The 21609-nt window shown below is 48.2% G+C and overlaps 1 protein-coding gene across 1 annotated transcript in view; it reads right to left on the reverse strand.

Annotated features, from left to right (window-relative positions):
- The window catches only part of LOC115183301 (regulator of G-protein signaling 7-like), a 124195-nt gene extending 102586 nt beyond the window's left edge, over positions 1 to 21609 (reverse strand). Inside the window, exons 1-2 of the mRNA XM_029744630.1 lie at positions 21305 to 21609; positions 18682 to 18794 (exon numbers count right to left, since the gene is read on the reverse strand). Coding sequence (XP_029600490.1) covers positions 18682 to 18759 — 78 coding nt within the window. The 5' untranslated portion in view covers positions 18760 to 18794; positions 21305 to 21609. The remainder of the gene's footprint in view (positions 1 to 18681; positions 18795 to 21304) is intronic.

A 21609-nucleotide genomic window follows, 5' to 3' on the forward strand; every position in this document is an offset into this window, starting at 1 on the left:
CAGTATTAGGGTAAAGTCCTGTAGGGAGAACCAGGTCAGTATTAGGGTAAAGTCCTGTAGGGAGAACCAGGTCAGTATTAGGGTAAAGTCCTGTAGGGGAGAACCAGGTCAGTATTAGGGTCAAGTCCTGTAGGGAGAACCAGGTCAGTATTAGGGTAAAGTCCTGTAGGGGAGAACCAGGTCAGTATTAGGGTAAAGTCCTGGGAGAACCAGGTCAGTATTAGGGTAAAGTCCTGTAGGGAGAACCAGGTCAGTATTAGGGTAAAGTCCTGCAGGGAGAACCAGGTCAGTATTAGGGTGATGTCCTGCAGGGAGAACCAGGTCAGTATTAGGGTAAATTCCTGGGAGAACCAGGTCAGTATTAGGGTAAAGTCCTGGGAGAACCAGGTCAGTATTAGGGTAAAGTCCTGTAGGGAGAACCAGGTCAGTATTAGGGTAAAGTCCTGTAGGGAGAACCAGGTCAGTATTAGGGTAAAGTCCTGAAGGGAGAACCAGGTCAGTATTAGGGTAAAGTCCTGTAGGGAGAACCAGGTCAGTATTAGGGTAAAGTCTTGCAGGGAGAACCAGGTCAGTATTAGGGTAAAGTCCTGCAGGGAGAACCAGGTCAGTATTAGGGTAAATTCCTGGGAGAACCAGGTCAGTATTAGGGTAAAGTCCTGGGAGAACCAGGTCAGTATTAGGGTAAAGTCCTGTAGGGAGAACCAGGTCAGTATTAGGGTAAAGTCCTGTAGGGAGAACCAGGTCAGTATTAGGGTAAAGTCCTGTAGGGAGAACCAGGTCAGTATTAGGGTAAAGCCCTGGGAGAACCAGGTCAGTATTAGGGTAAAGTCCTGCAGGGAGAACCAGGTCAGTATTAGGGTAAAGTCCTGGGAGAACCAGGTCAGTATTAGGGTAAAGTCCTGTAGGGAGAACCAGGTCAGTATTAGGGTAAAGTCCTGTAGGGAGAACCAGGTCAGTATTAGGGTAAAGTCTTGCAGGGAGAACCAGGTCAGTATTAGGGTAAAGTCCTGCAGGGAGAACCAGGTCAGTATTAGGGTAAAGTCCTGTAGGGAGAACCAGGTCAGTATTAGGGTAAAGTCCTGTAGGGAGAACCAGGTCAGTATTAGGGTAAAGTCCTGTAGGGAGAACCAGGTCAGTATTAGGGTAAAGTCCTGTAGGGAGAACCAGGTCAGTATTAGGGTAAAGCCCTGGGAGAACCAGGTCAGTATTAGGGTAAAGTCCTGCAGGGAGAACCAGGTCAGTATTAGGGTAAAGTCCTGGGAGAACCAGGTCAGTATTAGGGTAAAGTCCTGTAGGGAGAACCAGGTCAGTATTAGGGTAAAGTCCTGGGAGAACCAGGTCAGTATTAGGGTAAAGTCCTGGGAGAACCAGGTCAGTATTAGGGTAAAGTCCTGTAGGGGAGAACCAGGTCAGTATTAGGGTAAAGTCCTGTAGGGAGAACCAGGTCAGTATTAGGGTAAAGTCCTGTAGGGAGAACCAGGTCAGTATTAGGGTAAAGTCCTGTAGGGGAGAACCAGGTCAGTATTAGGGTAAAGTCCTGGGAGAACCAGGTCAGTATTAGGGTAAAGTCCTGTAGGGAGAACCAGGTCAGTATTAGGGTAAAGTCCTGGGAGAACCAGGTCAGTATTAGGGTAAAGTCCTGTAGGGAGAACCAGGTCAGTATTAGGGTAAAGTCCTGTTGGGAGAACCAGGTCAGTATTAGGGTAAAGTCCTGTAGGGAGAACCAGGTCAGTATTAGGGTAAAGTCCTGTTGGGAGAACCAGGTCAGTATTAGGGTAAAGTCCTGTTGGGAGAACCAGGTCAGTATTAGGGTAAAGTCCTGTAGGGGAGAACCAGGTCAGTATTAGGGTAAAGTCCTGTAGGGGAGAACCAGGTCAGTATTAGGGTAAAGTCCTGTAGGGGAGAACCAGGTCAGTATTAGGGTAAAGTCCTGTAGGGGAGAACCAGGTCAGTATTAGGGTAAAGTCCTGTAGGGGAGAACCAGGTCAGTATTAGGGTAAAGTCCTGTAGGGGAGAACCAGGTCAGTATTAGGGTAAAGTCCTGTAGGGAGAACCAGGTCAGTATTAGGGTAAATTCCTGTAGGGAGAACCAGGTCAGTATTAGGGTAAATTCCTGTAGGGAGAACCAGGTCAGTATTAGGGTAAAGTCCTGTAGTGAGAACCAGGTCAGTATTAGGGTAAAGTCCTGTAAGGAGAACCAGGTCAGTATTAGGGTAAAGTCCTGTAGGGAGAACAAGGTCAGTATTAGGGTAAAGTCCTGGGAGAACCAGGTCAGTATTAGGGTAAAGTCCTGGGAGAACCAGGTCAGTATTAGGGTAAAGTCCTGTAGGGAGAACCAGGTCAGTATTAGGGTAAAGTCCTGTAGGGGAGAACCAGGTCAGTATTAGGGTAAAGTCCTGTAGGGAGAACCAGGTCAGTATTAGGGTAAAGTCCTGTAGGGAGAACCAGGTCAGTATTAGGGTAAAGTCCTGTAGGGGAGAACCAGGTCAGTATTAGGGTAAAGTCCTGTAGGGAGAACCAGGTCAGTATTAGGGTAAAGTCCTGGGAGAACCAGGTCAGTATTAGGGTAAAGTCCTGGGAGAACCAGGTCAGTATTAGGGTAAAGTCCTGATGGGAGAACCAGGTCAGTATTAGGGTAAAGTCCTGTTGGGAGAACCAGGTCAGTATTAGGGTAAAGTCCTGGGAGAACCAGGTCAGTATTAGGGTAAAGTCCTGGGAGAACCAGGTCAGTATTAGGGTAAAGTCCTGTAGGGAGAACCAGGTCAGTATTAGGGTAAAGTCCTGTAGGGAGAACCAGGTCAGTATTAGGGTAAAGTCCTGGGAGAACCAGGTCAGTATTAGGGTAAAGTCCTGTTGGGAGAACCAGGTCAGTATTAGGGTAAAGTCCTGGGAGAACCAGGTCAGGATTAGGGTAAAGTCCTGGGAGAACCAGGTCAGTATTAGGGTAAAGTCCTGCGGGGAGAACCAGGTCAGTATTAGGGTAAAGTCCTGCGGGGAGAACCAGGTCAGTATTAGGGTAAAGTCCTGGGAGAACCAGGTCAGTATTAGGGTAAAGTCCTGTTGGGAGAACCAGGTCAGTATTAGCGTAAAGTCCTGTAGGGAGAACCAGGTCAGTATTAGGGTAAAGTCCTGTAGGGAGAACCAGGTCAGTATTAGGGTAAAGTCCTGTAGGGAGAACCAGGTCAGTATTAGGGTAAAGTCCTGTAGGGAGAACCAGGTCAGTATTAGGGTAAAGTCCTGTAGGGAGAACCAGGTCAGTATTAGGGTAAAGTCCTGTAGGGAGAACCAGGTCAGTATTAGGGTAAAGTCCTGTAGGGAGAACCAGGTCAGTATTAGGGTAAAGTCCTGTAGGGGAGAACCAGGTCAGTATTAGGGTAAAGTCCTGTAGCGGAGAACCAGGTCAGTATTAGGGTAAAGTCCTGTAGCGAGAACCGGATCAGTATTAGGGTAAAGTCCTGTTGGGAGAACCAGGTCAGTATTAGGGTAAAGTCCTGTTGGGAGAACCAGGTCAGTATTAGGGTAAAGTCCTGGGAGAACCAGGTCAGTATTAGGGTAAAGTCCTGTAGGGGAGAACCAGGTCAGTATTAGGGTAAAGTCCTGTAGGGGAGAACCAGGTCAGTATTAGGGTAAAGTCCTGTAGGGGAGAACCAGGTCAGTATTAGGGTAAAGTCCTGGGAGAACCAGGTCAGTATTAGGGTAAAGTCCTAGGAGAACCAGGTCAGTATTAGGGTAAAGCCCTAGGAGAACCAGGTCAGTATTAGGGTAAAGTCCTGGGAGAACCAGGTCAGTATTGAGGTAAAGTCCTGTAGGGAGAACCAGGTCAGTATTAGGGTAAAGTCCTGAGAGAACCAGGTCAGTATTAGGGTAAAGTCATGTAGGGGAGAACCAGGTCAGTATTAGGGTAAAGTCCTGGGAGAACCAGGTCAGTATTAGGGTAAAGTCCTGGGAGAACCAGGTCAGTATTAGGGTAAAGTCCTGTAGGGGAGAACCAGGTCAGTATTAGGGTAAAGTCCTGTAGCGAGAACCGGATCAGTATTAGGGTAAAGTCCTGGGAGAACCAGGTCAGTATTAGGGTAAAGTCCTGTTGGGAGAACCAGGTCAGTATTAGGGTAAAGTCCTGGGAGAACCAGGTCAGTATTAGGGTAAAGTCCTGTAGGGGAGAACCAGGTCAGTATTAGGGTAAAGTCCTGTAGGGGAGAACCAGGTCAGTATTAGGGTAAAGTCCTGTAGGGGAGAACCAGGTCAGTATTAGGGTAAAGTCCTGGGAGAACCAGGTCAGTATTAGGGTAAAGTCCTAGGAGAACCAGGTCAGTATTAGGGTAAAGCCCTAGGAGAACCAGGTCAGTATTAGGGTAAAGTCCTGGGAGAACCAGGTCAGTATTGAGGTAAAGTCCTGTAGGGAGAACCAGGTCAGTATTAGGGTAAAGTCCTGAGAGAACCAGGTCAGTATTAGGGTAAAGTCATGTAGGGGAGAACCAGGTCAGTATTAGGGTAAAGTCCTGGGAGAACCAGGTCAGTAGTAGGGTAAGGTCCTGGGAGAACCAGGTCAGTATTAGGTTAAAGTTCTGTAGGGGAGAACCAGGTCAGTATTAGGGTAAAGTCCTGTAGGGAGAACCAGGTCAGTATTAGGGTAAAGTCCTGGGAGAACCAGGTCAGTATTAGGGTAAAGTCCTGGGAGAACCTGGTCAGTATTAGGGTAAAGTCCTGTAGGGAGAACCAGGTCAGTATTAGGGTAAAGTCCTGTAGGGAAAACCAGGTCAGTATTAGGGTAAAGTCCTGTAGGGGAGAACCAGGTCAGTATTAGGGTAAAGTCCTGGGAGAACCAGGTCAGTATTAGGGTAAAGTCCTGGGAGAACCAGGTCAGTATTAGGGTAAAGTCCTGTAGGGGAGAACCAGGTCAGTATTAGGGTAAAGTCCTGTAGGGGAGAACCAGGTCGGTATTAGGGTAAAGTCCTGTAGGGGAGAACCAGTTCAGTATTAGGGTAAAGTCCTGTAGGGGAGAACCAGGTCAGTATTAGGGTAAAGTCCTGTAGGGGAGAACCAGGTCAGTATTAGGGTAAAGTCCTGGGAGAACCAGGTCAGTATTAGGGTAAAGTCCTAGGAGAACCAGGTCAGTATTAGGGTAAAGTCCTAGGAGAACCAGGTCAGTATTAGGGTAAAGTCCTGGGAGAACCAGGTCAGTATTAGGGTAAAGTCCTGTAGGGAGAACCAGGTCAGTATTAGGGTAAAGTCCTGGGAGAACCAGGTCAGTATTAGGGTAAAGTCATGTAGGGGAGAACCAGGTCAGTATTAGGGTAAAGTCCTGGGAGAACCAGGTCAGTAGTAGGGTAAGGTCCTGGGAGAACCAGGTCAGTATTAGGTTAAAGTCCTGTAGGGGAGAACCAGGTCAGTATTAGGGTAAAGTCCTGTAGGGAGAACCAGGTCAGTATTAGGGTAAAGTCCTGGGAGAACCAGGTCAGTATTAGGGTAAAGTCCTGGGAGAACCTGGTCAGTATTAGGGTAAAGTCCTGTAGGGAGAACCAGGTCAGTATTAGGGTAAAGTCCTGTAGGGAGAACCAGGTCAGTATTAGGGTAAAGTCCTGTAGGGGAGAACCAGGTCAGTATTAGGGTAAAGTCCTGTAGGGGAGAACCAGGTCAGTATTAGGGTAAAGTCCGGTAGGGAGAACCAGGTCAGTATTAGGGTAAAGTCCTGTAGGGGAGAACCAGGTCAGTATCAGGGTAAAGTCCTGTAGGGGAGAACCAGGTCAGTATTAGGGTAAAGTCCTGTTGGGAGAACCAGGTCAGTATTAGGGTAAACTCCTGTAGGGAGAACCAGGTCAGTATTAGGGTAAAGTCCTGTAGGGGAGAACCAGGTCAGTATTAGGGTAAAGTCCTGTAGGGGAGAACCAGGTCAGTATTAGGGTAAAGTCCTGGGAGAACCAGGTCAGTATTAGGGTAAAGTCCTGTAGGGGAGAACCAGGTCAGTATTAGGGTAAAGTCCTGGGAGAACCAGGTCAGTATTAGGGTAAAGTCCTAGGAGAACCAGGTCAGTATTAGGGTAAAGTCCTGTAGGGAGAACCAGGTCAGTATTAGGGTAAAGTCCTGGGAGAACCAGGTCAGTATTAGGGGTAAAGTCCTGTTGGGAGAACCAGGTCAGTATTAGGGTAAAGTCCTGTTGGGAGAACCAGGTCAGTATTAGGGTAAAGTCCTGTTGGGAGAACCAGGTCAGTATTAGGGTAAAGTCCTGGGAGAACCAGGTCAGTATTAGGGTAAAGTCCTGTAGGGGAGAACCAGGTCAGTATTAGGGTAAAGTCCTGTAGGGGAGAACCAGGTCAGTATTAGGGTAAAGTCCTGGGAGAACCAGGTCAGTATTAGGGTAAAGTCCTGGGAGAACCAGGTCAGTATTAGGGTAAAGTCCTGTAGGGAGAACCAGGTCAGTATTAGGGTAAAGTCCTGGGAGAACCAGGTCAGTATTAGGGTAAAGTCCTGTAGGGAGAACCAGGTCAGTATTAGGGTAAAGTCCTGCAGGGAGAACCAGGTCAGTATTAGGGTAAAGTCCTGTTGGGAGAACCAGGTCAGTATTAGGGTAAAGTCCTGTTGGGAGAACCAGGTCAGTATTAGGGTAAAGTCCTGGGAGAACCAGGTCAGTATTAGGGTAAGTCCTGTAGGGGAGAACCAGGTCAGTATTAGGGTAAAGTCCTGTAGGGGAGAACCAGGTCAGTATTAGGGTAAAGTCCTGGGAGAACCAGGTCAGTATTAGGGTAAAGTCCTGGGAGAACCAGGTCAGTATTAGGGTAAAGTCCTGTAGGGAGAACCAGGTCAGTATTAGGGTAAAGTCCTGGGAGAACCAGGTCAGTATTAGGGTAAAGTCCTGTAGGGAGAACCAGGTCAGTATTAGGGTAAAGTCCTGCAGGGAGAACCAGGTCAGTATTAGGGTAAAGTCCTGTAGGGGAGAACCAGGTCAGTATTGGGGTAAAGTCCTGTAGGGAGAACCAGGTCAATATTAGGGTAAAGTCCTGGGAGAACCAGGTCAGTATTAGGGTAAAGTCCTGCAGGGAGAACCAGGTCAGTATTAGGGTAAAGTCCTGTAGGGGAGAACCAGGTCAGTATTGGGGTAAAGTCCTGTAGGGAGAACCAGGTCAATATTAGGGTAAAGTCCTGGGAGAACCAGGTCAGTATTAGGGTAAAGTCCTGTAGGGAGAACCAGGTCAGTATTAGGGTAAAGTCCTGTAGGGAGAACCAGGTCAGTATTAGGGTAAGGTCCTGTAGGGGAGAACCAGGTCAGTATTAGGGTAAAGTCCTGCAGGGAGAACCAGGTCAGTATTAGGGTAAAGTCCTGTTGGGAGAACCAGGTCAGTATTAGGGTAAAGTCCTGGGAGAACCAGGTCAGTATTAGGGTAAAGTCCTGCAGGGAGAACCAGGTCAGTATTAGGGTAAAGTCCTGTTGGGAGAACCAGGTCAGTATTAGGGTAAAGTCCTGTTGGGAGAACCAGGTCAGTATTAGGGTAAAGTCCTGGGAGAACCAGGTCAGTATTAGGGTAAAGTCCTGGGAGAACCAGGTCAGTATTAGGGTAAAGTCCTGTAGGGAGAACCAGGTCAGTATTAGGGTAAAGTCCTGGGAGAACCAGGTCAGCATTAGGGTAAAGTCCTGTTGGGAGAACCAGGTAAGTATTAGGGTAAAGTCCTGTAGGGAGAACCAGGTCAGTATTAGGGTAAAGTCCTGTAGGGGAGAACCAGGTCAGTATTAGGGTAAAGTCCTGGGAGAACCAGGTCAGGATTAGGGTAAAGTCCTGGGAGAACCAGGTCAGTATTAGGGTAAAGTCCTGGGAGAACCAGGTCAGTATTAGGGTAAAGTCCTGTAGGGAGAACCAGGTCAGTATTAGGGTAAAGTCCTGTAGGGAGAACCAGGTCAGTATTAGGGTAAAGTCCTGGGAGAACCAGGTCAGTATTAGGGTAAAGTCCTGGGAGAACCAGGTCAGTATTAGGGTAAAGTCCTGGGAGAACCAGGTCAGTATTAGGGTAAAGTCCTGGGAGAACCAGGTCAGTATTAGGGTAAAGTCCTGTGGGATGATGGGATATTTTATATAGTTACATGTTTTTAATTTGACAACAAACACATTTTCACAGAGGCATTAGAGGTTAACATTAATCCACTACTACGGTCCCTTTCTGCCACAGAAGACATCTCATTCTGTTACAAACACAAAAGACGGGTTGGAGTCACTATCATGGCCTCAAGTAGACATCAAAGAGAAGATTAGGAGAGAGAGCCAGCGAGAGAGCCAGAGAGAGAGAGCCAGAGAGAGAGAGCCAGAGAGAGAGAGCCAGAGAGAGAGAGCCAGAGAGAGAGAGCCAGAGAGAGAGAGCCAGAGAGAGAGAGCCAGCGAGAGAGAGCCAGAGAGAGAGAGCCAGAGAGAGAGAGCCAGAGAGAGAGAGCCAGAGAGAGAGAGCCAGAGAGAGAGAGCCAGAGAGAGAGAGCCAGAGAGAGAGAGCCAGAGAGAGAGAGCCAGAGAGAGAGAGCCAGAGAGAGAGAGCCAGAGAGAGAGAGCCAGAGAGAGAGAGCCAGAGAGAGAGCCAGCGAGAGAGAGCCAGCGAGAGAGCCAGAGAGAGAGCCAGCGAGAGAGACAGAGAGAGAGCCAGCGAGAGAGCCAGAGAGAGAGCCAGAGAGAGAGCCAGAGAGAGAGAGCCAGAGAGAGAGCGTGAACGAGAGAGATTCTGTTGGCAGAGAACCAGAGAGAGAGATGAGAAACTCTGCAGTGAATGATTGATAAACAAGCTTGGCGGAGGAGAAGAGAGAGAGAGAGAGAGAGAGAGAGAGGGATGAGAGAACTGTTGCCCATCATACCTCCACATCTCTCTGCTCCAGCACCAGTCTTTTCTGAAAGCTTTAAAAGTACCTCACATTTGATTCACCTCAATAATGAGTCTCAGATTGGTACCTGACCATGATATTCTACGACTCAGGAGACACTGGGGTTTCAGCAAGAAGAGCTGCATGGGGACTGGAGAGAAGAGGGATTCCTGTTTCAGATGATGAGGAGGAGAGAAGAGGGATTCCTGCTTCAGATGATGAGGAGGGGAGAAGAGGGATTCCTGCTTCAGATGATGAGGAGGGGAGAAGAGGGATTCCTGCTTCAGATGATGAGGAGGAGAGAAGAGGGATTCCTGCTTCAGATGATGAGGAGGGGAGAAGAGGGATTCCTGCTTCAGATGATGAGGAGGAGAGAAGAGGGATTCCTGCTTCAGATGATGAGGAGGAGAGAAGAGGGATTCCTGCTTCAGATGATGAGGAGGAGAGAAGAGGACCTTCTGCTTCAGATGATGAGGAGGAGAGAAGAGGGATTCCTGCTTCAGATGATGAGGAGGAGAGAAGAGGGATTCCTGCTTCAGATGATGAGGAGGAGAGAAGAGGGATTCCTGCTTCAGATGATGAGGAGGAGAGAAGAGGACCTTCTGCTTCAGATGATGAGGAGGAGAGAAGAGGGATTCCTGCTTCAGATGATGAGGAGGAGAGAAGAGGGATTCCTGTTTCAGATGATGAGGAGGAGAGAAGAGGGATTCCTGCTTCAGATGATGAGGAGGGGAGAAGAGGACCGGGTCTGGTTAACAGCCATAGGAACCATACAGCAGCAGGGGGTGCCCTCTGTAACAGCCATAGGAACCATACAGCAGCAGGGGGTGGACTCTGTAACAGCCATAGGAACCATACAGCAGCAGGGGGTGCCCTCTGTAACAGCCATAGGAACCATACAGCAGCAGGGGGTGCCCTCTGTAACAGCCATAGGAACCATACAGCAGCAGGGGGTGGACTCTGTAACAGCCATAGGAACCATACAGCAGCAGGGGGTGGACTCTGTAACAGCCATAGGAACCATACAGCAGCAGGGGGTGGACTCTGTAACAGCCATAGGAACCGTACAGCAGCAGGGGGTGGACTCTGTAACAGCCATAGGAACCATACAGCAGCAGGGGGTGGACTCTGTAACAGCCATAGGAACCATACAGCAGCAGGGGGTGGACTCTAACAGCCATAGGAACCATACAGCAGCAGGGGGTGGACTCTGTAACAGCCATAGGAACCATACAGCAGCAGGGGGTGGACTCTGTAACAGCCATAGGAACCATACAGCAGCAGGGGGTGGACTCTGTAACAGCCATAGGAACCATACAGCAGCAGGGGGTGGACTCTGTAACAGCCATAGGAACCATACAGCAGCAGGGGGTGGACTCTGTAACAGCCATAGGAACCATACAGCAGCAGGGGGTGGACTCTGTAACAGCCATAGGAACCATACAGCAGCAGGGGGTGGACTCTGTAACAGCCATAGGAACCATACAGCAGCAGGGGGTGGACTCTGTAACAGCCATAGGAACCATACAGCAGCAGGGGGTGGACTCTGTAACAGCCATAGGAACCATACAGCAGCAGGGGGTGGACTCTGTAACAGCCATAGGAACCATACAGCAGCAGGGGGTGGACTCTGTAACAGCCATAGGAACCATACAGCAGCAGGGGGTGGACTCTGTAACAGCCATAGGAACCATACAGCAGCAGGGGGTGGACTCTGTAACAGCCATAGGAACCATACAGCAGCAGGGGGTGGACTCTGTAACAGCCATAGGAACCATACAGCAGCAGGGGGTGGACTCTGTAACAGCCATAGGAACCATACAGCAGCAGGGGTGGACTCTGTAACAGCCATAGGAACCGTACAGCAGCAGGGGGTGGACTCTGTAACAGCCATAGGAACCAGTACAGCAGCAGGGGGTGGACTCTGTAACAGCCATAGGAACCATACAGCAGCAGGGGGTGGACTCTGTAACAGCCATAGGAACCATACAGCAGCAGGGGGTGGACTCTGTAACAGCCATAGGAACCATACAGCAGCAGGGGTGGACTCTGTAACAGCCATAGGAACCATACAGCAGCAGGGGGTGGACTCTGTAACAGCCATAGGAACCATACAGCAGCAGGGGTGGACTCTGTAACAGCCATAGGAACCATACAGCAGCAGGGGGTGGACTCTGTAACAGCCATAGGAACCATACAGCAGCAGGGGGTGGACTCTGTAACAGCCATAGGAACCATACAGCAGCAGGGGGTGGACTCTAACAGCCATAGGAACCATACAGCAGCAGGGGGTGGACTCTGTAACAGCCATAGGAACCATACAGCAGCAGGGGGTGGACTCTGTAACAGCCATAGGAACCATACAGCAGCAGGGGGTGGACTCTGTAACAGCCATAGGAACCATACAGCAGCAGGGGGTGGACTCTGTAACAGCCATAGGAACCATACAGCAGCAGGGGGTGGACTCTGTAACAGCCATAGGAACCGTACAGCAGCAGGGGGTGGACTCTGTAACAGCCATAGGAACCATACAGCAGCAGGGGGTGGACTCTAACAGCCATAGGAACCATACAGCAGCAGGGGGTGGACTCTGTAACAGCCATAGGAACCATACAGCAGCAGGGGGTGGACTCTAACAGCCATAGGAACCATACAGCAGCAGGGGGTGGACTCTGTAACAGCCATAGGAACCATACAGCAGCAGGGGGTGGACTCTGTAACAGCCATAGGAACCATACAGCAGCAGGGGGTGGACTCTGTAACAGCCATAGGAACCATACAGCAGCAGGGGGTGGACTCTGTAACAGCCATAGGAACCGTACAGCAGCAGGGGCTGGACTCTGTAACAGCCATAGGAACCGTACAGCAGCAGGGGGTGGACTCTGTAACAGCCATAGGAACCATACAGCAGCAGGGGGTGGACTCTAACAGCCATAGGAACCATACAGCAGCAGGGGGTGGACTCTGTAACAGCCATAGGAACCATACAGCAGCAGGGGGTGGACTCTAACAGCCATAGGAACCATACAGCAGCAGGGGGTGGACTCTGTAACAGCCATAGGAACCATACAGCAGCAGGGGGTGGACTCTGTAACAGCCATAGGAACCATACAGCAGCAGGGGGTGGACTCTGTAACAGCCATAGGAACCATACAGCAGCAGGGGGTGGACTCTGTAACAGCCATAGGAACCATACAGCAGCAGGTGATGGACTCTGTAACAGCCATAGGAACCATACAGCAGCAGGGGGTGGACTCTGTAACAGCCATAGGAACCATACAGCAGCAGGGGATGGACTCTGTAACAGCCATAGGAACCATACAGCAGCAGGGGGTGGACTCTAACAGCCATAGGAACCATACAGCAGCAGGGGGTGGACTCTGTAACAGCCATAGGAACCATACAGCAGCAGGGGGTGGACTCTGTAACAGCCATAGGAACCATACAGCAGCAGGGGGTGGACTCTAACAGCCATAGGAACCATACAGCAGCAGGGGGTGGACTCTAACAGTCATAGGAACCATACAGCAGCAGGGGGTGGACTCTAACAGCCATAGGAACCATACAGCAGCAGGGGGTGCCCTCTGTAACAGCCATAGGAACCATACAGCAGCAGGGGGTGGACTCTGTAACAGCCATAGGAACCATACAGCAGCAGGGGGTGGACTCTGTAACAGCCATTGGAACCATACAGCAGCAGGGGGTGGACTCTAACAGCCATAGGAACCATACAGCAGCAGGGGGTGGACTCTGTAACAGCCATAGGAACCATACAGCAGCAGGGGATGGACTCTAACAGCCATAGGAACCATACAGCAGCAGGGGGTGGACTCTGTAACAGCCATAGGAACCATACAGCAGCAGGGGGTGGACTCTGTAACAGCCATAGGAACCATACAGCAGCAGGGGGTGGACTCTAACAGCCATAGGAACCATACAGCAGCAGGGGGTGGACTCTAACAGCCATAGGAACCATACAGCAGCAGGGGGTGGACTCTAACAGCCATAGGAACCGTACAGCAGCAGGGGGTGGACTCTGTAACAGCCATAGGAACCATACAGCAGCAGGGGGTGGACTCTGTAACAGCCATAGGAACCATACAGCAGCAGGGGGTGGACTCTGTAACAGCCATAGGAACCATACAGCAGCAGGGGGTGGACTCTGTAACAGCCATAGGAACCATACAGCAGCAGGGGGTGGACTCTAACAGCCATAGGAACCATACAGCAGCAGGGGGTGGACTCTGTAACAGCCATAGGAACCATACAGCAGCAGGGGTGGACTCTGTAACAGCCATAGGAACCATACAGCAGCAGGGGGTGGACTCTAACAGCCATAGGAACCATACAGCAGCAGGGGGTGGACTCTGTAACAGCCATAGGAACCATACAGCAGCAGGGGGTGGACTCTGTAACAGCCATAGGAACCATACAGCAGCAGGGGGTGGACTCTAACAGCCATAGGAACCATACAGCAGCAGGGGGTGGACTCTGTAACAGCCATAGGAACCATACAGCAGCAGGGGGTGGACTCTAACAGCCATAGGAACCATACAGCAGCAGGGGGTGGACTCTAACAGCCATAGGAACCATACAGCAGCAGGGGGTGGACTCTGTAACAGCCATAGGAACCATACAGCAGCAGGGGGTGGACTCTGTAACAGCCATAGGAACCATACAGCAGCAGGGGGTGGACTCTAACAGCCATAGGAATCATACAGCAGCAGGGGGTGGACTCTAACAGCCATAGGAACCGTACAGCAGCAGGGGGTGGACTCTAACAGCCATAGGAACCATACAGCAGCAGGGGGTGGACTCTGTAACAGCCATAGGAACCATACAGCAGCAGGGGGTGGACTCTGTAACAGCCATAGGAACCATACAGCAGCAGGGGGTGGACTCTAACAGCCATAGGAACCATACAGCAGCAGGGGGTGGACTCTAACAGCCATAGGAACCATACAGCAGCAGGGGGTGGACTCTAACAGCCATAGGAACCATACAGCAGCAGGGGGTGGACTCTGTAATAGCCATAGGAACCATACAGCAGCAGGGGGTGGACTCTGTAATAGCCATAGGAACCATACAGCAGCAGGGGGTGGACTCTAACAGCCATAGGAACCATACAGCAGCAGGGGGTGGACTCTAACAGCCATAGGAACCGTACAGCAGCAGGGGGTGGACTCTGTAACAGCCATAGGAACCATACAGCAGCAGGGGATGGACACTAACAGCCATAGGATCCGTACAGCAGCAGGGGGTGGACTCTGTAACAGCCATAGGAACCATTCAGCAGCAGGGGATGGACTCTGTAACAGCCATAGGAACAATAGAGGGAGGAGCAGGGAATAGCCTTTAATTAGCCTGACATGGACATTAAGGACAGCTGGTCTTTCTCCTCAGCTGGAAAGCGCTCCTGGGAACCCAGTACCCTGAACACATCCTGTAACGACAAACCATCTGTTACTCTCTCTGTCTCTGTCTCTCTCTCTACTACACTACACTACACACACCGTGGTCTGAAAGTCCAGACACCTGCCCAACAGCAGAGAAGCTCCTACCTGCTAGCTTTTGTCAGGACTGTCCCTCGAGAAAAGGATAGTACTCAAACATATCAACAGCCCGAGGTGTAGACAAAATACAAGGGGCAGATCTCGCTGTTAAAGTTGCTCTTTGGGCAGGAGAGGACCTCCTACCTAGTGGCTTGGGGCAGAGGTGGCCAAGTGATGAATTGGGGCCTCAGTCCTTCCGGAGGCACTCTGAGCTCACGTGACCAAATTAGAAGTCCTGGCTACTAGCGAGGCGCTTAACGAAACACATCCTGAGGAGATAAATCACCGTCGTCACCTGCAAGTTCCGTTCAGGGAAGGTCGACGTGGGTCATGTCACCAAATGCCCACAAAGGGTGAAGTGGGTGGAGGCACAATGGGTAACCCTCAGTAACCCCTAGCGACAGACAGGACAAGAGATAAGACTTACAGTGCATTATTCAGAGACGTATGAGTAGAAGAGTAGGATGCGGGTAACTGGAAACACGAGGGAATCTATCGCCACTGTGCTTTTTAAACACATTGCTACAGTACACATGAAAACACCAACAGAATCCAACAGTCCCTGTACGCAGCAATAAACCTGTATATTGATACAGCAATATTTCTGTGTTATTGACTTGAACGAATGAAACACAATCCCCCCCAGTCTATAAAACAAGCTGCCTACTGCGAAGGTAAGGGTCCTGATGTTGACATTGTGACGTTCCCCAGCAAGAAACCCCCAAAAAATTGTCACTCAAATAGAAGGAGGAATCAACAAAGAGTCACAAACAACCTAAATTAAACAGGTGGGGTTTAAGGGGAGGGGGGGGGGGGTGTCCACTGAAAGTTGCCTAGCAACAACAACAACCACAACAACAACAATAGAAAACCCACACCAAACTTAAAGACAGGAAGCAAACCAAAAAAAGGGGGCGGGGTAAAACCTGAAACATGGGAAGATCAGATAAAGGATTGTCTAGAAATCAAACAGGGAGCGCTAACTAGAAGGAGTTAACCCGCCACATCTATCAAGATAAGCATCAGCTGTCAGAGCAGCTCACCGATCACTGTACCTGTAAATAGCCCATCTGTAAATAGCCCACCCAGCTACCTCATCCCCATATTATTACTTACCCTCTTCCAGTTCTCTGCTGCCAATGACTGGAACAAATTGCAAAAATCACTGAAGCTGGAGTCTTATATCTCCCTCTCTAACTTTAAGCATCAGCTGTCAGAGCAGCTCACAGATCACTGTACCTGTACATAGCTCATCTGTAAACAGCCCAACCAATCTACCTCATCCCCATACTGTATTTATTTGTTTTGCTCCTTTGCACCCCAGTATCTCTACTTGCACATTCATCTTCTGCACATCTTATCACTCCAGTGTTTAATTGCTATATTGTAATTATTTCGCTTCTATGGCCTATTTTATTGCCTTACTCCCTAATCTTACTACATTTGCACACACTGTATATAGATTTTTTCTATTGTGTTATTGATTGTATGTTTGTTTTACTCCATGTGTAACTCTGTGTTGTTGTTTGTGTCGCACTGCTTTGCTTTATTCTTGGCCAGGTCGCAGTTGTAAATGAGAACTTGTTCTCAACTAGCCTACCTGGTTAAATAAAGGTGAAATAAATACATTTTAAAAAGCTGCACCTCCCCAGGATTAAGCCCCCCCACCACACATTAACTGACTGATTGATTGGAGACAGCTTGTTGCCAAGTAAAGAACATTTCCTTCGGATATTGAACCTGCAGCAAACCTAGTGGATAATGCTGAGAAATACAGGTCAATGAAAACCAACCCAAAACAACAACTGGCCAAAGTTATGATCACAGTTAAAGATGGCTGCCTCAGGAATACAGGTCTGGTCCTAGTTATGGTCACAGATAAAGATGGCTGTCTCAGGAATACAGGTCTGGTCCTAGTTATGATCACAGTTAAAGATGGCTGCCTCAGGAATACAGGTCTGGTCCTAGTTATGGTCACAGTTAAAGATGGCTGCCTCAGGAATACAGGTCTGGTCCTAGTTATGATCACAGTTAAAGATGGCTGCCTCAGGAATACAGGTCTGGTCCTAGTTATGATCACAGATAAAGATGGCTGCCTCAGGAATACAGGTCTGGTCCTAGTTATGATCACAGATAAAGATGGCTGCCTCAGGAATACAGGTCTGGTCCGAGTTATGATCACAGATAAAGATGGCTGCCTCAGGAATACAGGTCTGGTCCTAGTTATGATCACAGTTAAAGATGGCTGCCTCAGGAGTCTACTTCAACACCAAACCAAGGGGCATTCTGAGTCTACTTCAACACCAAACCAACAGGCATTCAGAGTCTACTTCAACACCAAACCAGGGGGCATTCAGAGACTACTTCAACACCAAACCAACAGGCATTCAGAGTCTACTTCAACACCAAACCAGGGGGCATTCAGAGACTACTTCAACACCAAACCAACAGGCATTCAGAGTCTACTTCAACACCAAACCAAGGGGCATTCAGAGACTACTTCAACACCAAACCAAAGGGCATTCAGAGTCTACTTCAACACCAAACCAAGGGGGCATTCAGAGTCTACTTCAACACCAAACCAAGGAGCATTCAGAGTCTACTTCAACACCAAACCAAGGGGCATTCAGAGACTACTTCAACACCAAACCAAGGAGCATTCAGAGTCTACTTCAACACCAAACCAAGGGGCATTCAGAATCAGACGAGGATTTAGATTCACATTGTCAATAAGTGTTCAGGGGTTTCTTTAAAAAAAAAAGCATTGAATGTGAACACAGAGCAGCAATAACATGCTGTGTATTTATGGTACAATAAACAAAGATTAAATGAAAAGGCTTTTAGATAACCTTGGAGCTTATCTTTTAGACCACCCAGCAGATAAGCAATAAGCCTGGTCCCAGATCTGTTTAGTGCTCTTGCCAACTCCACTGCTGTCATTATGGCATAACAATAAGCCTGGTCCCAGATCTGTTTAGTGCTCTTGCAAACTCCACTGCTGTCATTATGGCATAACAATAAGCCTGGTCCCAGATCTGTTTGGTGCTCTTGCCAACTCCACTGCTGTCATTATGGCATAACAATAAGCCTGGTCCCAGATCTGTTTAGTGCTCTTGCAAACTCCACTGCTGTCATTATGGCATAACAATAAGCCTGGTCCCAGATCTGTTTGGTGCTCTTGCCAACTCCACTGCTGTCATTATGGCATAACAATAAGCCTGGTCCCAGATCTGTTTGGTGCTCTTGCCAACTCCACTGCTGTCATTATGGCATAACAATAAGCCTGGTCCCAGATCTGTTTGGTGCTCTTGCCAACTCCACTGCTGTCATTATGGCATAACAATAAGCCTGGTCCCAGATCTGTTTAGTGCTCTTGCCAACTCCACTGCTGTCATTATGGCATAACAATAAGCATGGTCCCAGATCTGTTTAGTGCTCTTGCCAACTCCACTGCTGTCATTATGGCATAACAATAAGCCTGGTCCCCAGATCTGTGTGTGCTCTTGCCAACTCCACTGCTGTCATTATGGCATAACAATAAGCGACAAGCGGTTTGCATGACAGCACAAACAGAATGACACTCAGGCTAGCCAAACAATACCCCAAATCCAAAACGTTCTTCTGGTTAGGAGAGATCCAAACCCCTAATCCTTTTCCAGTCTCGTTTGACACCCTGCGGGACTTTAGACGAAACTACTGAGTCGTTCACGTCAACTCCTGATCCTATGGTATCCAAAACACAAGACGTGACCATCCATTAGAAGGCAGGTGTCACGGTTGTCGAAAGGATGAGGACTAAAAGTGCAGCGTGTGTGTAGTTCCACATTTTATTTCAATCTGGGAAACTTTTGAATACATAAATAAACTGAATTGACGAAACAACAAACCGTGACGCAGAGGAGAAACAAACACTACTCAAAGAAATAATCACCCCACAAAACCCAGGAAGGAAAAACCCCTACTAAATATGATCTCCAATTAGAGACAACGAGGACCTTAGCTGCCTCTAATTGGAGATCATCCCAAACAAAACCAACATAGAAATACAAAACTAGAACCTAAGAACATAGAAATAGAACACATAGAATAAACACAACCCCCCCCCCCCGTCACGCCCTGACCTACTCTACCATAGAAAATAACATCTTACTATGGTCAGGAAGTGACAGCAGGTATCTATGAGTTTACCATTCCGTTATGGAGAGAGCACCAACACCCACCACCTGAACCATATAGGTAGGGGACTGAGGAGAGGTATCAGAACCCATTGTGTTATTTACATTAGATGCCTTTTCTTACCTTTCTGTAGACCAGCATGTTGGGGGATTCATCAGCCACTCCATTGCTACTCTGGCCGTAACTGTTTGTCTGAGCCATGGTTTAACGGGATCTCCTGCCAGTGTGAAGCGCTCCTGAAAGAGAGACGGGAAAGAGCAGATTTTTATTTTAGATTTTATTTCACCTTTATTTAACCAGGTAGGCTAGTTCAAATCAAATCAAATGTATTTATATAGCCCTTCTTCTTACATCAGCTGATATCTCAAAGTGCTGTACAGAAACCCAGCCTAAAACCCCCAAACAGCAAGCAATGCAGGTGTAGAAGCACGGTGGCTAGGAAAGACTCCATAGAAAGGCCAAAACCTAGGAAGAAACCTAGAGAGGAACCAGGCTATGAGGGGTGGTAGTTGAGAACAAGTTCTCATTTACAACTGCAACCTGGCCAAGATAAAGCAAAGCAGTGCGACACAAACAACAACACAGAGTTAAACATAAACAAGCGTACAGTCAATAACACAATAAAAAAATCTATATACAGTGTGTGCAAATGAAGTAGGATTAGGGAGGTAAAGCAATAAATAGGCCGTAGTGGTGAAATAACTACAACTTAGCATTAACACTGGAGTGATAGATGTGCAGAGGATGAGTGTGCAAGTAGATACTGGGGTGCAAAGGAGCAAAAATAAATAACAGTATGGGGATGAGGTAGTCGGATGGGCTATTTACAGATGGGCTATGTACAGGTACAGTGATCTGTGAGCTGCTCTGACAGCTGGTGCTTAAAGCTAGTGAGGGAGATATGAGTCTCCAGCTTCAGAGATTTTTGCAATTCGTTCCAGTCATTGGCAGCAGAGAACTGGAAGGAAAGGCAGCCAAAGGAGGAATTGGCTTTGGGGATGACCAGAGAGATATACCTATGGTGACCAGTGAGCTGAGATAAGGGGCTTTACCTAGCAAAGACTTATAGATAACCTGGAGCCAGTGGGTTTGGCGACGAGTATGAAGCGAGGGCCAACCAACGAGTGTCAAGCCCTGACCATAGAGAGCCATTTTTATTCTCTATTTTGGTTAGGTCGGGGTGTGCCTAGGGGGTGGTGTTCCTATCTAGGTTGTCTAGTTCCATGTTGGCCTGGTATGGTTCCCAATCAGAGGCAGCTGTTTATTGTTGTCTCTGATTGGGGATCATATTTAGGCAGCCATTTCCCCACTGTGTTTTGGTGGGATCTTGTTTTCAGTTAGTGCATGTAGCACCTCTGAAGTCATGGTTCGTTGTTTCTTTATTTGTTTTGTTCAAAGTTTCACTTAATAAAATATGTGGAACTCAGAGCACGCTGCCGCCTTGGTCCGTCTCTCCACACAATCGTGACAATGAGAGCGTACAGGTCGCGGTGGTGGGTAGTAATGGGGCTTTGGTGATAAAACGGATGGCACTGTGATAGACTGCATCTAATTTGCTGAGTAGAATGTTGGAGGCTATTTTGTAAATGTCATCGTCAAAGTCAAGGATCAGGCAGGATAGTCAGTTTTACAAGGTTATGTTTGGCAGCATGAGTGAAGGAGGCTTTGTTGCGAAATAGGAAGCCAAATCTAGATTTTAATTTTGGATTGGAGATGGTTAATGTGAGTCTGGAAGGAGAGTTTACAGTCTAACCAGACACCCAGGTATTTGTAGTTGTCCACATATTCTAAGTCAGTATCGTCCAGAGTAGTGATGCTGGGCGGGCGGGCAGGTGCAGGCAGCGATCGGTTGAAGAGCATGCATTTAGTTTTACTTGCGTTTAAGAGCAGTTGGAAGACATGGAAGGAGAGTTGTATGGCATTGAAGCTCGTCTGGAGGTTAGTTAACACAGTGTCCAAAGAAGGGGCCAGATGTATACAGAATGGCGTCGTCTGCGTAGAGGTGGATCAGAGAATCACCAGAGATAAATCAGTTTACTGGTCTTCAGTGTGTTTAGATCGGCTGGACTCGGCTACAGAACCTCTGTTTTCGCCTTGTTAGTGTGTTGTCCAGCTAACAAGGATTCCTGACCAACTTAATAGGATCCTTCATGGACTGGAATTCTGTTAACTATTGCGGATAGCCTACACCCAATCACTCTTCTGTTTCATTTTATGATTACAATTAAGGTCTTTTTTTGGTCTTACAAATATCTAGTTTTAGAATTAAAAAACATACAAAATCCTGAACCTTTCAGATGAAAAACTTTAGCTTTAGTGTAGATAACCGTCACAATACTTATTCTTTCTCAAAATGAGTAATCAACTGATTTTTACATCGATGTTATCGACCTTCAAGGAATCATTTTGTTCAAATATGATGTTAAATGTCCGTATCCTAGTCGTTTTTTTTTTTAAACTGACACTTTTAGTGTATCAACATGCACAGTGTAGCAAGCCACCAACATTAACGGATTCAGTCAAATGTTATCGCTTTACAAAATAAATAAAAGGCTGTGAAAAGCCAGTAATGTATTGGAGCTACACTCGTTTCCAGGACCTGGGACAGCTCCTAATAGCTAAAGTAAAGCGCGCAATGCAACTAGTACAGTTATGCCGCTGTGGTATCCCGGTACGCTCCCCCGAGGAGGAAACAAAGACGTGTTCCTAGCTAAACCTACGAGAGATATTTGAGGTGTAATCCTACCCGACCAGAGGAAAACCCCGTGTTCCCGATAGAGACACACAGATCAGGTTGTCAGGTTGTCAGTCGAAGGGATGTGATGATAATTCAGTGGAAATCATGTCAACATGGCGATGCTTGCCAAGTCAGATTGTAGCACTCTCTCTCTCTCTACCAGTCCTCTCCTCTCTACACCACGGAACGGAGCTTAATAATGGCAGGCACAGATGATCTGTTATATTGGTCAGATAATCAAGTGACCGCTCCTAACAATGGAAAAATTAAGTGTCTTTAAAAAAATGGAAGGCAGTCCGGACGCGGCGAGATCA

The sequence above is a fragment of the Salmo trutta genome, unplaced genomic scaffold (assembly GCF_901001165.1).
Source record: "Salmo trutta unplaced genomic scaffold, fSalTru1.1, whole genome shotgun sequence".
Taxonomy (NCBI): Eukaryota; Metazoa; Chordata; class Actinopteri; order Salmoniformes; family Salmonidae; genus Salmo; species Salmo trutta.